At 31.5% G+C, this 21,687-nt stretch overlaps 1 protein-coding gene across 13 annotated transcripts in view; it reads left to right on the forward strand.

Moving 5' to 3' along the window:
• The window catches only part of LOC118194695 (plasma membrane calcium-transporting ATPase 2-like), a 472,379-nt gene that overhangs the window by 347,738 nt on the left and 102,954 nt on the right, over positions 1–21,687 (forward strand). For 11 of the 13 annotated variants that reach the window (XM_035365870.2, XM_085812726.1, XM_085812731.1 and 8 more), the window contains 3 exons: positions 3,045–3,170; positions 8,945–9,079; positions 9,519–9,557. In XM_035365870.2, coding sequence (XP_035221761.1) covers positions 3,045–3,170; positions 8,945–9,079; positions 9,519–9,557 — 300 coding nt within the window. The remainder of the gene's footprint in view (positions 1–3,044; positions 3,171–8,944; positions 9,080–9,518; positions 9,558–21,687) is intronic. The other 2 variants (XM_085812727.1, XM_085812729.1) reach the window with 1 other exon arrangement.

Consider the following 21,687-nt stretch of genomic DNA (forward strand, 5'->3'; position numbering starts at 1 on the left):
AAAGCGTAAATAAGCAAGAAATATAGATGTTGAAGCCTCTCTTCGGTGCTGGTTATTTTACGTTGCTATGTCTACGATGCCGCTCCCCTCCCAGCTGGCTACAAAGATGACATCCTTTTTTTTTTTTTTTTTTTTCTGGTGCTTCGAAGGTTTCTCTTGAAATTTCTTTTCTCCGTCTCTGGGTCTCTCCCTGGAAAACACTGCGCAGCCCCTTTAGTAGCTGGCGCATTTTTTGAAAACTTGGCGTAGATGTTGATCAGCAGGAAGCCAAAACCAGCAACCCAAAGCTAGGAATCTTCACGAGAAGGGGTTTCCTGACTACCAGAAGAGCCGTTTCTCGCTATTCCATCCTTCAACTTCCAAGGCCACACCAATGTGTCATCAAAACTGCAGATGGAAACAGGGGGGGAAGAAACTAGCCGCGTTCCAGGGTCGATAATGCAGATGGTGGAATGCTTGGTAGAAGGAATTTTGGGGTGTAGTACAACTGCTGATAAGAATTTCTGCTGGAAGAAATCCAAGCCGAGGGCAAGGGGTGAAAAATCTCTGAACCAAGTTAATACAAAATGACTTTGGGAAATTAAAAATTGAAGCTACTAATTACACAACATTATAATTCATAATAAAAATGTCAGCACTTTAATAATTGTTTCCTCAGCCACAATTTAAGTCCACTCACATATTATCCAAAATGAAATACAAATAAAATCAATATATATATATTTTTTTCTTCTTCTACCGCCAGTCAGAAAGTATGTATTCATTTAACTTTAAAAGAAAGAGGGATACAAATTAAATTACTTAAGCTTAAGAAAAAGAATTAACACACCAGAGGTGCAACAGCAAGGCTTTAAAATAAAATTAAAAGTTAAACAACCTTAAAGGTCAAAACAACAAGATACAAAAACCAAAAATCTTTAGTCCCTAAACTCAAATTAAAATTAAACAACTTCAACTCAAAAAACTTTTAAAGCAACCTAACCAAAGCTTAAAGTTTTACCAAAAGTTACAATTTAAACTTACAACCAACTTTAAACAGGGGGGAGGAATTAGAACTTCAATTACAAAATCAAAACTGAAATAAGCAAAACAACTTAAGAATAAAAAAAAATAAATAAAACGATTAATACATAACACCTGTAAAGGCATGGCTCATTTTTAAAATCTCCAGCATAATAATAAGCTAATGACTCTCCAGTGACATTCGAACTAGAAGATGGTGGATTATGATTCTTTACCACCAGGATTTGGTGATTGGATCATCGAATCCCTAGTCACCATCTAAAAGGAAGGGTACATAAGGTATTTTTTCACTCTCTCAAGCATGCCTTCATGGCCTAACAGTTAGCACACTCTGCACGTATTCGAGAAGTCCAGGTTTGAGTCCCAATGGGGCATTGCTCATTTTTCATGTCTCCAACATCAAATTAACCTAATGACTCTGTATATTGTTTGTATTATCTGAGCTATGTTCTTTTTTTTTTTTTTTTTTTTTTTTTTGGGTAAAAGAATAACCCAGGAAGTAATGGATGGAGAAATAGAAAATGTTATTTACTTCTGATAATATTATTACTGAACTTCATTTGGAACCAGAAATGGTGAATTACATAAGTGGGTAAATCATCATTGTGAGAAGACAGACAGCGATTTCATTATATAATATTGCGAAGAAAAACTGAATTTAGAAACTTATCTATGTAATCTTAGAGATATTTTATATTTTTAAGGATCTTTAGTTTGTGAATTCAACTATTTACATTTTGCTTTTGCTCACAATTTAAAACTACTTCAAGCTGTGCCATATTGCTTAATTCAGTGTCTGTGATGAGTCATCTCTGTTATATTTAAACTGCTGGTCATCCAGAATGCAACATCATAAATGAAACATCCAAATGGCATGAAATTTGAATCATGGGCATATCAGGATTGACAAATGTGTACATCTTGGGCAACTGATTGCCCAAGATGTAAACATTTGATTGACATCAACTCTAAAAAATCATGATCGTCGTTTGATCATGTTTCTGAGTTCAATTCATACTGAATCATAGCATACAGAGATTGCAGATTATTCTTCTGTGAAATCAGTTTTCATGTTGGACATAGCCAAGCAACAGTCATGCACATATGGAATCGGGAAATTCAAGATAGAACGAGTGACAGACAAGAGCAATTGCAATAACGTCATCCATGTTTGGAAGACATGCGTATTGTACACATGTCATTGATGAAGCACACTGCCACACAACCATATCATAATAAATGCAGTCTGTAACACAACAATCAGTGTCTGCATGAACAATTCAGTGTACTACAGTGAATTAGGCACCTTTGTTTTGCTTACCTTTAGTGATGCATTGAACAGTAGAAGTGGACATCCAAATGGTATGATGTGTTTTCGAATGAACCACAGTTCTGCCCACACAACCATGATATTTAAATTAGAGTTACAAAATACCATAGAGAGAAGCTCCCTGACTCTTGTGTTATACAGTACAAAGTCCGTAATCCGGACTCGTTGGAACTTCAGCGATTCCGCATTATAGATCATCAGTTTAAATCTGATAAGATGGCATGCAGAAATTATACAATTAAACGTATGAAATCGTAATTTATGAAGTAAAGAGCAATTATGATCTAAATGGTATCAAATTTTTCAAAAAAAAAGCCATAATATTTATTTGTTTATTTTATTAAACATTTCTTTCAACGCGCACATGCGTAAAGCATACATTACACTCATGCATAATGTATGCACATTCTTTATGTGTATGCGTAAAGCACACACACAAAAAAGTTTGTGTCTTTGAGTTCCGGAATATAGATCATTGCGGATAATGGACGTCCGGATTATGGACTTTGTACTGTACATCATTATACTAGTGCTGCACCCAGTGAATGGTTGGTGGAGTATTGGATTCCACTCCTGTGTTCTCTTCTTTACCTGTTGTTCTTTCCTTTTCTTACCAATTTATATTTTTGCAGTTTTTCTGTGATATTGTTTTGTTTTTCTGTTTGTTATATAATATTATTTCATTTCTTAGGTGATCTTTTACCAGCTGATGGTCTAATAATTCAAAGCAATGACCTAAAAGTAGATGAGAGCTCTTTAACAGGAGAATCTGATCATGTTAAAAAGGGGGAAAATATTGATCCAATTTTACTATCGGGTATGCACATATATTTTTTTCTTTTTTAAATTATGGTTAGTTCTTTGGTAGTTAGTATTTTGACCTTTCGTAAAATTTACATTTTTTATTATCTGAAAGTGCTTTTAGTTTTTATAATCTAGGTCATCATTTCTTAAACAATGTTTCATGGAAATCTGAGTTTCTGTTAAGATTAGTCAAGGGTTTCGCAAAACTTTGTGCTTTTTTTTCATAACCTACAAAAAGTTATAAAAGTTAGTACAATTATTAGATTAAATATATATATATAAGAAGAACTAACTTTTGCTTCCGCTTACTAATCTGAATAATCGATGCTAATAGGCACAGTCTAATGTCAGGAATTGGGACTATGCTATTGGGATGTTTTTTTTTTTTTTTTTTTTTTTTTTTTTACTATTTTATGGCAGCTACACACGAAAATCACTCAGAATCCAACAACAGGCGAGTCCTCTGCTCATTTCTTTATTGATCGGTACACATAAGGAATTCCACAGATCTAGAAATACATGGAAATCCACCAGTTAAAAAAATACAGGAGAATCCCATGTGGTTGAATATAAAAGCGTGCCACAAATAGCTGGGCATAATAGCCATGTGTGGATATATATCTGATAAAATATAAATTGATTAAAAGTTTTTTTTTTAAATTTACTTTTTTTGATATAAGTTTATTTATTGATAAATTTTATCGGTTCTTATAACACCATATCACACGTACTACTCTTCTATAAAATTAGAAGTAAATAACACATCTCGGGAGCCATAATATAAATTCTAAAAAAATTCAACTAGGATAAAAGACAAACATTTATTTTTTTAAGATTGTATAATCCGCACAGATACAAATCAAAATTGGGCTACATTCTGTCATATGCACATTCCAACCGAAATATTATCCTGTCACATGATCCATAGCAGATGTTAAAGCTTGGTGAATCACCATTATTTATTAAGCATTATGTGATCCAGGGCAGATAGAGACAGGCTGTTATATTTTGTATTTTGTGCATTTTATCTAAGTTTTAAAAGCCTAGAAATTGTATCAGTAATTAGCTTGTACAGTACACAGTCTTTAATCCACACTCGTGGGTTATAGATCATTAATTTAAATCTGGTAAGATGACATGCAGAAATTATAAAATTAAAAATATGAAACCATAATTTATGAACTAAAAAGCAATTATGATCTAAAGGATATCAAAATTTACACACACACACACACAAAAAAAGCTTAATATTTATTTGTTTTCTTTATTAAACATTTCTTTCAATGTAAGTTGTTTAAGTTGCCTCGTTTGTTGTGCTAATACTTTCTCTTTAATTCTATAAACAGACATAATTTCTTGTTCAGTTCCACTGTTCAAGTCCTGTAATTGCTGTGTCAAGAATACCAACTAACTTGTCAATCGAAATTTTTTCGTTTTCAATAACCTCACTGTCACTTTCTTCACTATCGGAAGCGGTACATCGAAACATGCTTTCGCTTTGTAGATCCTTTGGCAGCTACAGAATCGGAAACACGTTTTGACATAATTGAAAGTTGAAGATTACTTTTTATAAAATTGCTCTAACAGTCTGCAAAAAATAATAATGTGGATCCAATTAGAAGATTAAGGAACAATGCAATATGCAACATTAACTGAAATAGATAATTAGATAATTTTAGCCTAGCTTATACCGTTTGTTATACATTAAATGCGCATGCGTACACATATTATGCTCATGCATAAACGCAAAGGTATGCTTATGCGTAGATGCATATGTGCATGCGTGAATGCATTATGCATTGATGCATGCACAGAAAGTTTGTAGCTTTGAGGTCCGGATTATAGATCATTCTGGATTATGGACGTCCGGTACTGTATTTTATATTTTGCTGTTAACATTATTATCGACTTAAGTAAGCTTTTGAACTTTATCCATCCTTAAAAGGTAGCTGTCACTACATTTTTTTTGCCTTAAAATCGTTTTCAATATTTTGTTACAGGATGGAGAGGTGGCTTAAAAACTGCATTCTAAAGCATTTACTTCAAAACTTCATTTTTCTGCTTTCGTCTCACAACTAGCTCTTTTGCTAAAGATAATGATAGTAATGATGAGAGCAATATAAATGAAATAGCCCCACAAGAAGTTAATGCTTTAACAGTTAATCAACCCAGAGCATTTACTTAAAAATTTAGGAAGCATGATGAAAGTTAGTCTTTGGGAACAATAATGATAATCCTTACTATGTTACTTGCAGCAAAGTTCTCAAAAATAGTTCTATTGCTCCATTTGAAAAGCATTGTTATTTGCAGTCTGTTGATGCTGAGTTTAAAGGTAAAAACATTGAATTCCTCATTCGAAAATGTAGCAGACTTCCTAAAATTAAAATGGTTTATGGTTTAAGACATAGAAATGATCAATGAAAAAGGAAGTGAGACTTCTTACTCAATCAACTCTCTCATGTCTCAAAAATGGTGAAGCATACTTAAGTATGGAATACCTTAGTAAACCTTCCACTATAGAGATGGTAAAATGTATAGTAGATGAAAAAACAGAAAGAAATAGCTAAAATGCCTAAAATTAAAAAGGTTTATGGTTTAAGACACAAAAATGGTCAATGGAAAAGGAAGTGAGGCTTCTTACTCAGTCAACTCTTGAGATGGCTCAACGTGATGAAGCCTGCTTAATTATGAAAAAACAGCATACCTTCTGCTATGGAGATTGTAAAATGTATGTTAAATGAAAAATCAGAAAGAAATAGCTAAACTTACTGCATCAAAGATTTAGCTGCCAATATAGAGAAGAAACTTTCTTTCATCAGAAATCATACAAATCAGCTTATGTGTTGACAAAATATTAATATGGCAATAGACTCTAAGTTGCACCTGACATGAAAATTCAAATCTCATCCATAAAGCCTAATAATTAAATGTCTGCAATAATAAAAAAACAGTATTATTCATGTCATTAAAAGTTTAGCTATAAAAGTCCTGCTGTTATAGCTAAATAATAGCTGTTTAAATGTATTATTTTAAGGTATTTTTAAGAACTTTTGGATTAATATTGAAATTACTTTTTAAAACAGATAAATATTATTTGAAATAATTGTCATTGTCTTTAGAAGTGTTCACCTTTTTAAGGCACACACTCTTAGAAGTTCTGCTGCTTAGATCTTAAATTTAGAAAGAAAATAGAAATAGACTGCTTATTTTTGCTTCCATAAAAGTATATTTAAAGGGTTTTTACAAAAGCAGATATTTGTGTAGTTACAGATATAGACTGTAGGGGGCTCCTAAAGAATTTGTGTAGTACCAGACAGATAACAACAGGAATTGCATGAATGCCAGTCGAAAGCAGATTCAAATTGTTAACAAATTGCATGCTAATTCAGAAGTCAAACAACAAAAATCAGCGTTATACCTACAAAATTTTCAAATTTTGTAGGTATGTAAAATGTGAAAATTTTGTAGGTATAACGCTGATTTTTGTTGTTTGACTTCTGAATTAGTATTTATTCGGCGTGTTATTGTGTCTTAAATTGCATGCTGTTATTCTAATTCCTTTCGACACGAATGCTTTCAAATCATTAAAGATGAAGTCCATTAGTTATTCTGTATTAGTGACTATTTAACAATCAGGGATATGTGAAAGCAATGTCCAAGTTTCTTGAGGCAAGCTTATGACAACAGCTGCAAAAACAAAGGGGCGGCATATAAGGACCCTTTGTACTTCGATAGTTGTCTAGGTCAGGGGTTCTCAACCAGTGGTACGCAAGAGAAGAATAGGTGATATGAAAAGAAGCAAGTAATTTTTAATTATTAAATTCAATAATTAAAACCCCAACATCCTGATTGAGTTTTTTCTGTAACATTTGCAAATTTTTGTGATCTGAGCTTTGTTGAAGGTCAACAGCTGCTTCTAGGCTTTAGCAAGAGGCGAACGATCTGTCTGCATGGCAGTTTTCATGGTTCTTCCATGTTGTACATTTCACAAATATTCTTTTAACTGTAGACATAACAAAATTTGCCATAAATTATGTATTTAAAAGGCATGCTGGAAATGGATGCTGTATTTAATAGGAAATAAAAATAAGTTCTTATAAAAAAGATAAAATTATCTCATTAATTCTCTTAAAGCAGGGGTTCTTAACTGGTGGTACGCAAGAGGAAAAGGTGATACACAAAGAAGCAAAATATTTTTAACTATTAAATTCAAAAATTAAAACCCCAACATCCTGATTGAGTTTTTTTCTCTAGCATTTGTAAATTTATGTGATCTGAGCTTTGTTCAAGAGTGGTTGTGGTGGTAATACTTTGTAGTGATGGTACTAAAGGCTTTCAATTTTTGTTTAGATGGTACACATTAGTCAAAAGGTTGGAAACCGCAGGCCCAGGTAATGAGATCTGAGAAATGTTTTTTTAATTACTGCCACTTGTCAGATTTTTTCCCATGCATGAAAGGAGTTTAGGTTAAAGATTATAGAACTTATCCCTTACTGCTTAAAGTGTGGTTAGCTAATTAAGCTATTTATGTTGCTCTCATGTAGTGTAATATTGAATAACATTTTTTTTTTTTTAAATGCTTTTCCTTTTAAAGAGACACCAGCCAAAAATGTTGTTTTTCTTCCAAAATGTTTTAATATTAATTTACTTATTCTTGAACTTCTTCAAACTGCTAGCTATAGAATGGCTGTATTTCATTATACTTTCTTATCCTGTTTAATAGTGTAATATACTGTCTTTCTAATTGCATAAATCAAATAAAAAGAAACTTTATATGTGTCAGGTATCAGTTTTATGTTAAAAAAGTGCCAGACCCATACCAAAAATCTAGCACCAAAGTTTTACTGCCTTTTAGATGTAAATAGTGAAATTCATAGTTAATAAGTTTACAAAATCGTAATTTATTTTTAGTTAAAAACATCTGTTTCCAGGTCTGCCTTGATAAATGGGCTGCACAGTTTATAAATATTTGTGGTTTTTAATAAAACAAAATGCTGTAGGGAATCCAAAATATGTCCTACAGCTAAAGAACATTAACTTAACTTTATTTCTTTATGCAAAAGAAATGATGAAAAATGAACAGACGGTGCACTGTAAGTTGAATAACAAATTTCACATTACTTAAACCACTATGAATAATGTAATGATTATAGCGATATATGTAGATAGGTAGATAATTTTAATAATTTAGAAATTTTATGGCCATTGATTTTCTTTTTAAAGTTTAGTACAAGAATTCTGATCTTGACAGTGATGTAGAAAATACATACTCATGGAAAAAAAAAAAAAAAAAATCAAAAAGGATAAAATTTCATGAAAAATATTAAAATTTTTAGAACAATAAAATGATGAGAAAGTCAAGAAAGGAAACTTGACTGTAACATCGTGAAAATTTTAAGCAAATTACTACAAAACAGAATTTTGTAAAAATGTGAAAATTATGTTTATAAATCTGTTTATATGATTTTATGATTTCTAGTCTTATTTTCTTTTTCAAATGCCACTTGTTTCAAAGAAACTATCAAAAAGGAATTACTTGAATTTATCTGCTTCCCCTAATTTATTATGTACTGCATTCTTTTATATGATATCAAAAAATTCTTAACTTCATTCAATATTCAAGGTGTCTGGATATTTGGTCTTTTGCTTTATATGCTTTCTTGTCATGTAATGAAATTTATATGTGTATGTTTACATCTGTTCATTACATATGCTTTATTGTAATTGAAAAAATACCATTGAAGTTCTGCTTGTAGCCATATTTAATTTTTCTATTTTCATTCCAAGGAACCCATGTTATGGAAGGGAGTGGGAAAATGTTAGTTACTGCTGTTGGTGTAAATTCACAAGCTGGTATAATTTTCACTTTACTTGGAGCAGCTAAATCTGAAGATGAGGAGCAAAAGAAAAAAATGAAGAAAGGTTTAAATTTTATATTTTTTTACTTAAAATTGCACAGTATTTTTTAAATTGGCTTTGTCTTAGCTATGCTATGGAAGCAAGATATGCTTAATAATATTAACTCACTCAAGTATGACTTTTCATATAGGTTTTCAAATTAAAATTTTGTAATATTTTACATATATGCCTTAAGTTTGGAATGCAAAGTATATACGCAATGGAGGCTGAAGTATTATTTTTTCTTTTTTGTTATAAAAATTATGGCTTTCTATTCTTAAATAATTTTTTGTTATATTTTGGCATAGTTTTTTAAAATTTTTTACATATTTTTTGTTTTGTTTCTAAAAGATATGCTTATTTTGTTTGCCTTCTAAATTTTAAGCTGACGTATAATTGTGATTGAGAAATTCTTCTAATTTGAAAATTTTTTTCTCCTCCATTGAAACATGAAACAACATAGAAGCCAAAAAGGCGCGCAAAAAGAAGAAAGACGCCTCAGGTGATTACATGAATTTTATAACTAATTTCTTTTTCTTTGCCTTCATACTAGTCCGCTTTTGCTCTCAGAAATTTAGGGCCTTATTCACTTGTAGCTTAATGTGTCAGTTTATCTGCACCAGAAATGGTGTAGCAACTAGCATTATCAGAACTTCCATAACTGAAATATAACAGTATATGGATTATAGCAAGGAGAGATGAAGGATTTTTCATTCTGCCCAAGCCCACCAGCGGCCGAGCGGTAAAGTCGCTGAACACTGGTAGTTCGGTCCGAGGTTCGAATCCCGCGAACGGGCTGGCTGCATGGGCGTTTTCGTGGTTTTCCCCATGTGTAACGTGTATACGAGCCAGTTTCCCTTAGAAAGTCCTCCACGAAGGCATCCCTCCCCTTTGGCAGATAGCCCTCGAGGCTTTGCCATAATCACACACACACACACACATTCTGCCCACTGCAGTTGATTTTTACATACTAGCTGGCAAGCTTGCCCGTTGAATGGGCTGCAGCCAAAGCAAAATTTAGAAATTCTATGTACCCCTGAAAAGCAAATGTATAGAAACGTCTTAGAATGAATCATATCAGTTCATTCTTTCCAAGCAACAACCAATTCATAGATAATGTTTTTTCCCCAAAGCAAGAAACAAAAACTTTTGACACTTCAGGTTATTATTTATGACCATCGTGATTTAAATTTAGTGTAATCTAACAACATTTTCTCAATATCAATAAAAGAATTAATGTAGCATTAATATATCATGTAAATTTTACTAACCTGAAATGAAAAGTTGTCAACAGCAGCTATTTATTTAAAATGCTGACATTAATGAAAACTTTTTGACATACAATGATATCATATACAATCGTGTGCTTTCTTAAATGTCAGAATATTACATTATATAATAATATGTTTAAAATTTGGCAATGCTATTTTATTTCATATTTTATAAAGCTTACAATTTTTTTATTAACAAAGTGTATGATTTGAAAGCGAGCAGTAGCAACACTTTTTGAAATAAAGCAGATTTTCATCTCCAGCATCAGAGACTGTAGCCACTGGGAAAAATGAGGGCGAAAATTGGCATTTTTCCGCGTTTTTAATAAAAACAGAATATCTCGGATAATTGAAGTCGTACAAAAATGAGAATGGTCAAAATGGCTTCCCTCGAATTTTTGGAATCCAGGGCTACCTCTCTTGAAGTTCAATTTCCCGTTGTTCCGGAGCAGGTAATGCAGCAAACAGACAGGCAGATGCACTCATATTTTAATAGTATAGATTTTCTAGCAGTAAAAGCAAATAAATCACATTTTCCTCGTGTAATAAAACCTCTGCTTTCAGAGTGATATGTTTCTTACTACTGCTTTATTGCATTCTTTTCATAGAAAGGCTGGTGATTTTTATACTTTTCATAGAAAAGCTATTAATGTTTAAAGGCATTTAAATTATTAAAGGTATTATATGCACTTGTTTAAACTTGTTTAACCATTGTTTAAAGGCATTATATGCACTTAACTTGCATACTGCCAAATTTAAATATACCATAATCTTTTATCACCTTCACTTAGAATACTGTTTTATAGATATATTTTAATTTGCATTCACTATTTAATATTCAATATATATTGAAATACTTTTCATTTTTGCTAAAATTATAAAATTAATGTGATTTACTATGTATCAAGTGAATAAGGCCCTTAAACTAGCAGACTTTCTTTTCTGCGCATCTTAGGCTTTTATTGCTTCCATTTTCTTCTTGTTATTTAATACCTGTATTAGTAATTTTTTTTATTTTTGAACATGTGTATTCTTGAAGTATACAGTAATAATAGTAAATTTATGTCTTAAAAATTCTGAGGATTAATATAATGGTAGTAATATAGAAGTTTGTAACTTTTATCTTTTTTATGAAACTAATTTCTTGCAATCAAACTAAATATTTCGTTTGTTAATTTTTTTTAAAAAAAAGCCTTTTAATTATGAATACTTTGCTCTATGCATATGACCTTTTCCCATTAACCTGAATTGTTTGCTAAATTAAGCGTTTAGTTATCATTATTAATTTGTTATTCTAAAACTGTATAAATAATTTAATCATATATTTGCAATTAAGTGTATCTGTTTTATTTATTAATATTTTTATGTAATCGGAAATTAAGTAAATAAAACAGAATAAACTTTTTTGTTTACCGTAATGCATAAAGGAATTTGCAAATTCTCTCAACTTTAAATTTCTCTGTTCTTGGCTCTTCTCTCTTTTTTTTTTTTTTTCAAAAATTTGGAGATAGTTTCTTAGACACATTTAAATAAAACTTTCTGTAAATAAAAAGTGGGTGATTCTTAGTAGATTTTTTAAACTAATTTTTAAGAACAGAATTAGTTTGTATTCATTAACTGCATATCAATCTTCTCAGTATAACAGCATGTAAGTGAATTTGTATATATGTGTAATGTGTGTATGTGATATGTAATTGTTATCAGCATTAATATCATCTGCATTAATAATTGATTGCATGTTATATCATTTATATTATTCTTCCACTGATTTACAATATATACTTGTACTATATATTTTATATTAATATACACTGTTACCACCATTTGTTGAATTTTTAAATGATTGCTTGAATAGAAAGTAAATGTACGATGTTTTTAGCATAAGTAAAAATGTTTTTGTCAATAATTTTCATTAACTTGTCAGTGTATATTTACCGTGTTGCATACACCCCCCCAAAATAATAATAATAATAATAATATACTACAGGTCAACCTAAGTTGAGAACACTGGATATAGAAGAAAGTGTATGTGTCCACTGTAGAATATAGTTCTACTGCATATAGAAACTGCAAATTCCAGCAACCCCGACCTCAACCCACTTTTGACAAGAAAAGCAATTAAACCATTCATTCACTGACCGGGAAGAGAAAAAAGCAGTTGTTATGGTATTCTTATTCATCTTCGACATATGTGCATAATTTTCAACCTCAGAAAGTTGAAAAACCTCATAAACCTGAAAAAAGAGTTCCGCTAAGATGAATGTTTTTGTCAAATTACCGGAGCATTTTTTTACTACAGTCAAAAGTCGTTAATCCGGAATGATCTATAATCTGGACCTCAAAGCTAAAATCTTTCTGCGCATGCGCCGCGTTGATGCATGCGCATAGGCATTTACTCGTGCGCGCAAGATCTTTACGACTTGCATATGCGTCTGCGCAAGCGTAGAATACGTTTTCGCGTGCACGTTTAATAACGGACGGTATAAGCTAAAATTATCTAATTATCTATTTCAGTTAATGTTGATGATTGCGTTGTTCCTTAATCTTCGAATTGGATCCGGCTTATTATTTTTTGCAGACTGTAAGAGCAATTTTATAAAAGTAAGCTTGAACTTTCGATTATGTCAAATAGAATTTCCGATGCTGGAGCTCCCAAAGGATCTACAAAACGAAAGTATGTTTCGATGTCCATCAAACAAAAAGTGGAATTGCTACAAAAAAATGGATAAAGGCATATCCTTTGTTTATCTAACTGTTCCCCGAAATCTGTTTATCAATTTCACGCTGCTCTGTGCGCGGCGGGGGGGACGTCACGGCGAGCAATGAACTGTAAGTTGATCTGTCAGCACTATCGTTATCTTCAGGGCAGATGTTTTTATTTTATTCGGCTCATAAATCCTTACTAAATGTTGTATTTCATCTCGATCTGCTCCGTCTTTGATATAATTTAAATCAAATTCCTCGTCATTATAAATATCACGAATACAAATCAAATAGTTTTCTGGTTGCAATTTTCTAATTTCGACTATGCGTAAGGTATGCTTTACGCATGCCCGCGTTGAAAGAAATGTTTAATAAAGTAAACAAATAAATATTAAGCTTCTTTTTTTGTAAATTTTGATACCCTTTAGATCATAATTGCTCATTATTTTATAAATTACAGTTTCATATTTTTAATTTTATAATTTCTGCATGCGATCTTACCAGATTTAAACTGATGATCTATAATCCGGAAAAATCAATAATCCGGAATCGCCGAAGTCCCGACGAGTCCAGATTAAAGACTTTTGACTGTATAATGATATTGTTACTTCGTATAATCTTAGCGGGATTGAATACCTCGATAAAAATACAAGGGCCGTTTTCAAGGCAAAAAATAAATTTAAAAAAAAAGACAGAACTACAAACAGTTGTAAATAACATTATAAATATTAACTAAAAAATCCCTTAAATATATTATCAAAGTGCTCCACCAGTAGACAAGTAGTTAAAGCACTGAATACTGGTAGTTTGACATTCTTTAAATCCAAGCGAACATGCTGTATTCATGGTCGGTTTGTTGGTTTTCCCATGTGTAATGGAAATACAAGCTTGTTTCCTTTAGAAAATCCTCCACAAATGCATCTCACCCCTTAGTCAGATAGCTCTTGTGTGCTTTGCTATATTCAAATCACCTAACCAATACGGAAGTACTGATCGATTAACTATGTTAGAAGGAAGATCTTTTTGTGGGGACTTTATAAAGTGTAAAGGACTTCTTTTATATAATACACTGAGGGACTCCCATGCAGTTCAGAGCTTACAGTCATACAAACGAACTTGCTGCATACTACCAGTGTTTCACGGCTTAAGCAACTCTATCATTAATATGCTTGATTTGCAGATGATTCTATCTAAGGAAAGGAATAAGCAAATTTTTGCATATGATATGCTTGTTATTTTTATACCTCAAAGGAAATGTATGGTTTTTACCCAGCTTATACAGTGCTACACGACAAAATATAATTCACAGATTCTCAGAGAACTGAATCAGTCTGCTTTTTATAAAATGAGAGATGTAAAAGCAATATGTTTCCCTGTGTGAAGCAAAAGACGCATCTTTAACATCCCGTTGCTCATAGATGTTTCATTCATCAAAGCATAAAAACTTTTATTTATTTTTAAAATACAAGTAAACAGTCGTTAATTAATATGGTAAATGTCTTAAAAGCAATAAATGCATTTCGAACACTTGAGAATATTTTTTTATACTTTTTTAGTTCTTATGAACATTCGCGCTTTGCTGTAACTAATATAACACATTTCTAATGTTATAATTTTAATTAATTAAAGGAATTAATTGGTATACAATTAAATATTGGTATAAGATCATTTGTTTCTTAATTTTTATGTTTGTTTTACAATTTTAAAGTTTTAATATTTTTCTACTACCTTGAAATTTTTAATGGTAAACTCTTTGGTCATTAGACTGCAATCAGAAGGTCTTAGTTTCCAGTCTTTTTATTCATTTTATTTTTAACAGTAAATAGAAAGGATAAAATGTACTGTAAGACGGTGATTATCTGGGCCTGACTGGAAGCGTATGTGTCTTAGGAAACAATTAATACAGGATATAATTAGATAATAGTGAAAATATTCATATAAATTAAGGCAATGAATAACATGCCCTACATTTTACACTACAATGAACTATCAATTTTAACTGCTTCATCGTGTAAAAAGACTGTTATTTAAGAATGCTGAATTTGGCAAGAAGTCGCCAAATGTGTAGCAAATTGGAGGAATTGAATATCCATGGGCAATTGCTGCATATTGATAACTTGAAGAACAGGGTGAAAAGCTGTGAAAAGGTCCTTCTAGCCTTGTATGTGTTCTCAAGTTAGCTTGTTAAGAAGTATAGTATTTAATAAATAGAATTATATAGTAATGATTTTCTGGAAAGTAAAAAGAAAATCTTGTGTAACATAAGAATATAAAAATCCACAAAAGCTTTATTATATTTTTTCATGAAATTAAATTCCTGTTTTTTAAGATTTTGAATTCTCTAATTATGTAAGAAAAGATATTTCAGTTCTTATAATATTCTGTTGCTTGGTTCATCTTTTACAGTTGTTCTTATGCAGTTTAATTATTGTTTGTTACGGTAAAAGTTTTGTCATGGCGAGAAGCAAAATTTGCTGGATGCTTGTGGGATAAAGTACAAAATTATGAATATTCTGGGGTTTAATATTTATACTAGCAATCAGGTGGCCAACGATTTATGCTAATGATTTCTTAAAAAAAATGTTTGTCATATACAAACAGTAATATGAATAATCTGTAGTTAACTAATTATCTATTACTGTTTCAGATGCAAATAGTAATATGAATAATAGGTGTATTGCTAAATATCCATTATATCGTATACATTTTTAAACTGATACGTATACTTATAGACTACTCAAATTCTCATTTTATTGATACCATGGGAAGTTATTGTCCCTCCTTTTAAATCACCTAATTTGTTAATCTAGAACAGAGGGATTAAATTTAAAAGAAAAATGCATTCTTATGTTTTGTGGAATGATGACACATTTCTTTTAAATCATGGAAACTGTTAATTAAATTCAAATAACAAATATATTATGTTTTGCCAAGTAGCAATATTTTTATGTCGCTGAGTTTTCTGATTAAATTTGAAAGATAAATAGCTTCCACTTTGCCAAGTGGGAACACATTGCTTTTAAATAATTTAGCTTTTTAATCAAAAGTTTGTTAAATTCGCAAAAATATGAAATAAATAAAAAATAAAACCAAATTTTAAAATTCAGACTTCAATGTACACATGTTTGGATTGGAAGCTGTCTGAGTTCAAAATTTTGTGGCTGTAGGTGCTGTCATTTTTGTATAATCTCGGGAGTATACATACATATATATGTACATAGGCATGAATTTTTCTTTACTTAATGATTAGGCAATGTAGAGAAATTCAATTTGCACCAGGTAAATAGGATTCTATATGTTCTCACATTACTCCTCACTGTTGTGGTTTTTCTAACTAATAACTTAGCTGGATCAGGTGAAGTCTTTTGATGTAGCACCAGTCAATGTTATATTAAAAGTGGCCAAGCAGTAATAGAAAGAAATCTGAAAGTCATGGGTGTATTTGATGGCCATGGAGAAATTTGACTTTGTCACAATATCAGAATGCGTCTTGAAATTCACAAAAATAATTGCAGAATGCATCGTGGTGAAATTACTCCACCGTGCATTATCTACGACTTCCAACTCATATGTTTATTGTACATTATCTCTATGTTTAAGAAATAAAAAGAAATTTGCTCCATAGGCTGTAATAATAGTTTTTTCTCTCTTTCCCTTCCTTAAATTCTAAACTTATTTTTATGTTTTGTATATTGTATGCTACTGTAAGAACTGCAAATGAAAAAATGTGAAAGAACCAATGAATGAATTAATTACTTAATGACCGTAGTAGTTAGACTTTAGCTGTTACTCAGCATGCATTGTAGTGCTTCTTAAAGGAAAGAAAGTGTTTGTGTTTTAATTCTGTTTATTGAAATGCTTTTGGGTACATAATATTTTTATATATTTTTTAATAAAACAAATTATTTGGCAGTGAATGAATTTTTTATCTGCATATTTAAAAACTACCCTTTAGATCAGTTTAAATAACAATAATTTAAATTGTTGATGACTAATAAAATAAAATTCATCGCATTGAAAGCATCGAAGTTGGCATGCTCTCTACATTATTCCCCACCCCCCAAAAAACTTAATATTTTTGCTATATTTGTTGACGTAACTGTAATTCGAAATTAATGTAAAAAAAAACAATCGCTTGAAATTATTTTACTGTGTTTTCTTGGTCCGAAACGAAAGGGCCTTTTTTCTTCTTTAGTGATATTAAGCTTGATAGCTACAGGGAAAGTGGAACCGGATACAGAGGGCTATTCAAAGCTGTAATAGAAACAAAAGCTTTATGACTTGGAAGTGTGCCCTAAGCTTCAAAGCATTTTCCCGCCACTTGTTAGCTGAGGAAGGATCTTACTTCTAAATGAAAAATCGTAGATTTTCCGTTCATTTTTTTGTTTATCACAGGAATATTTTGGGAAGCTGGCAAGCAATATTTTAAAAAACTTAAGCCTTATTTATTGAGAATTAATTCGTGCTTTTTTTAAGTGTTAATTAGCGCTTTTTTTTAAGTTGGAGGGTGCCCGGGCACACAGGGCAACCCCCTGGCTACATGCCTGAAATATGCTATTATTATGCCACTAAATTAATTATAAATTTCATTAGTGTTTAGTGATGAAATAATTTTGCTCGTTTTAGTATTTTTGCTTTAATCTGCATAGGATTAGATTACAGGCTATGTTTAAGATTAGATAAAACATCATTATGTTACAAATTATTAATGTTTTTTGCATAATATTTAATGAGCCATAAACTTTTAATGAATATTAGTTAGTAATAGATAATTTAATCGAATGCACACGTATATAATTTTGTGGAATATTTATAATAATAATTAGCCTTTCTCCAAAGCAAAAAAAAGTTATTAAATAACTTCAGAGTTGCAACTGAGAGAAGTTTTAACTTAAAAAATCCTCAATGCATTATTTGAAACATTGTTATTGATATCTGATTGTTCCATATATTCAGCCTTGGGAGTTATAAGCAACCTGATAATGCAAAAAAATTGGCAGATACTGTGGGCTTTTCTTCACAGTTGGCAGAAGTCAAATTGGAATGTCTAAATGTGATATTTCCTTTATTTTATAGTAAAAAAAGTAGTTTAGTTTTGATTTTCACAGGAAAAATTGCAGAAATTCCAACTAAAAAATTGAAATAGGAATTCTAAATGGTTAAAATGATAAATTGTGTTTTAGTTTTAAATTTCTAATAACAATCTATTTCTAATAATTTCTGTGGTTGATAGTAAATAAAAGGGTATTTTTATTTTTAAACAAATGCATGTAATTTAAATATGCATTGTTTTCTAGTAGTTTTACTTGACTATGCTTGCATATAAATTACTAACTATTTTTTCTTCACATATTTTAAGTATTTTTATTGTTATTAATTTCTTTTAACTGAATAAGGTAAATTAAAATTTAATTTTTATTAAAGTTACTGCATGCATAAAAGTAGTGTTGTGCAGCATCAATAAATTGTATTATATCTTTGTATAAGTAGCTCATACTCTTGAAAAGCTGAAATACATTTTAGCCAAAATGCTTTGTGTCATCTACTTTTTATATTTCTTTTGATGTAATGTATTATGTAATATATTATTTTATATCATTATTGTCTAGTATTACAAAATTTAATATTTATTATTTAATACTAGAGCTACTATTTTTCCAATGCTGTAGCATTTATCCTTGTCATAACAGCTGTGATAATGATTAAGTGTACTATGTTTTCTATTTTTGACAAAAATAATTATTTTAACTATAGTCTTTTAAGCATATATATTATGCAACTGTCTGTTTTTGACTAGTCTCATATTCTAGGATCAAATTTGGGGCCACTTTATAAAATTCCAAGTAATACGTTTAGCTATAGCACAAATCTTGAATATGGAAAATGTACTTTTGGTCTCTGAGTGTTGTTGAAAACGAGTAATGGGATCTGACTTTATTATTTCAGACAGACTATACTGTGAACAAAAATGAGAAATATCCAACACTGCTGTAATGTTTTGGCATATGAATATTTATTTTCTTTATTCCCCCCCACTGCATAATATCACAGTAACTATGTCCATGAAGCCGCTGTTTGTGATTTATCTCTAGGTTAAAAATACTGATTTTTAACTTATTACACTACTGGCCATTAAAACTGCTACATCAGATCTGACGAACGTCAAAATCACATGAAAGAAAGAAGAGGTGGGAGTATGCAAATGATTAGTATTTCAGCTCATTTAGACAATGCAGGAGGGAGAAACAACATCAGAAGCATTGCATTAAAGAAAAGTTGTGTCGTGGATTTCACATTCAAAAAGCACTTTGTAAGGTTGGAGTTTGCTCAGAATATCGTCTTATGCCTCGAGTAATAAGGAGAAATGCTTACCAGCAAGTGTCGGAATTCAATAGAGGCAGGATCTTTGCCTCTCAAGAGGGTGGATTATCATTCAGTGATATCGGCCATCTCGCTGGTTGACGTCCAACCACTGTCATGCAAATGCGGAATCAATGGATTGCAGAGGGTCATACTGAACGGCATGCAGGATCTCAATGCCCTCCCATGGCTAATGCCCAAGAGAACAGACTTGTTGCAAGGTCAGCCCTACAAAACCATAAAACCATATCATGGACCATTAGTTATTACAAAATGGGCAAGTTTGCGGCACCCCCAGTATCTGCTCGTATGGTGCGTCGACGTTTGCAGCAGCGTGGACTATTAGGAAGGTGATCATTACTTTGGCTTCCCTTGACAGTGCAGCATTGAGAGAGACGGCGACTCTAGTGTGCCAAACAACAAAGCTGGATACAAGAGTATTAAAATGTCATCTTTCCAGATGAGGCCCAGTTTTGCGTGCACGTGTCTGAAGGCTCTGAGGGAATTGCACGTGGCTTGCTTGCATCCGATATCAGCATAGGGGCCCTGCACCTGGTGTGATAATTTGGGCAGCCTTTGGGTACATGACACATACATCTCTAGTTTAAATTGATGGTAATTTAAATGCAGATCTGTACATTTTTGACATCTTCCATCTAGTGGTTGTGCCTTATCTTCGAGGCTTGCCAAACACCATCTTCCAACAGGCTAATGCAAGACCACATTTTGCGCGTCATTTTCTGACCTTCCTCGATGTGCAGGGTATTGGATTGCTGCCTTGTCCTTCATGGTCTTCAGATCTGTCACCCATTAAAACCATCTGATCACGGATTGCTGAGAGACTGGCCTGCCACCCCTCCCTAGCTAATAGGATTGATGGAAAGTGGCGTAGACTTTAGCAGCATGGAATGAGTTGCCAGTTTCTGTCATCCAAGCCCAGTTACACCCCATGCTTAACTGGATAAGGGCCATTTTAGCTGCCAGGGATAGCAGCTGCTTCTACTAATTTCACACCCCTCTAAATCCCCAAACTGCTTACAAATTTCATCATTTTGTCTTCATGCCATACACTTTTAAGTACAATAAATATCTTTTTTGTATTTGCTTTCCTTCATGGTGTTGTAATTTCAATGGCAAGCTGTGTACTTGTACAGTCATTCATTCACGCTTTTTTGTGTAATTCCATCTTTCTTGCGAGTTGAAATTATTTTTCAAGTTCAATTTTATTTTAGTTTTTCAATCATCTTATAATAATTTCTATTTCTGTTTTGTATATTATTGTATGGTTTGGCAATCTATCATCCATTGTGGTTAAATAGCTCATTTTCTTGGCACTATATGGAACAAAGTTATTTGAAAAAACTCTTTCAAACTCGGGTAAATCTCTGTACTTAGAGCGGTTTTTGCGTGATGGCATACAAACTTGCAGTAACCTGCACATCATCAAAATAGGAAACTAATGCAATTAAATGTTAGCATTTGCTAAAGAGACTGGCCAAACCTTTAGGGTTTAAAAAGAGAAAATGAATAAGGAGTTTGAACATTGACAGAAAATCATGGCTTACCACAGAGCGGGCTTTGCCATTAAGAAAGGAGAAAAATCCTTATGGCAATAAGTGAACATTCTATAAGCCAAAGATATGAAATGATCAAAAAGAGAGAGGCTGGAGGGATAAAAGTGTAAAAAAGTATCTCTTTGAGCAAGGAAAGAGATCTCACGAACAGAATGTGCATGTGAAAAATCATTAAACATTGATTTTAAGAGAGTTTTTGTGTCTAACTAAAGTGGCAATAAGGCATAATTCTTGGAAAATATAATGTTAAATGATAATGTATAGTTTTTTTTTTTTTTTTTTTTTTTTTTTTTTTTTTCTCTTTTAACAAGTTCTTAAACTCCTGTGTTAACAAACAGTTTAAAAAAAATGAATGAAAAACTCCTTAAACAGTTTTAAAAAACGACCATATCTTACTTTATATTGCAAATAAATTTAAAATAAAAGATAATTATCTTGGCATGTTTACACATTTTCATGGCATACTTCCCTATTTGTTTTAATTAATTAGTTTAAGTGTATCTACACAACTTCATATATAAACTAATAAAATTAACATCCTGATATTAAATTTTTTGCCGATCTTTGAGGCTGGTTTTACTACAAAATATAGATACATATAATTAAAATACAAGCTTTGCGTCAATTTTTTATATTTGTTTGATTAGTAATTTTTTATGTTCGTTTATCTACAGGTGCCTGATGTAAAAGTTTATTCACACTAAATCATATCTGGAACAAATAG

This window comes from Stegodyphus dumicola, chromosome 3 (assembly GCF_044657685.1).
Source record: "Stegodyphus dumicola isolate Sdum_Otavi_A_Nest chromosome 3, ASM4465768v1".
Lineage (NCBI taxonomy): Eukaryota > Metazoa > Arthropoda > Arachnida > Araneae > Eresidae > Stegodyphus > Stegodyphus dumicola.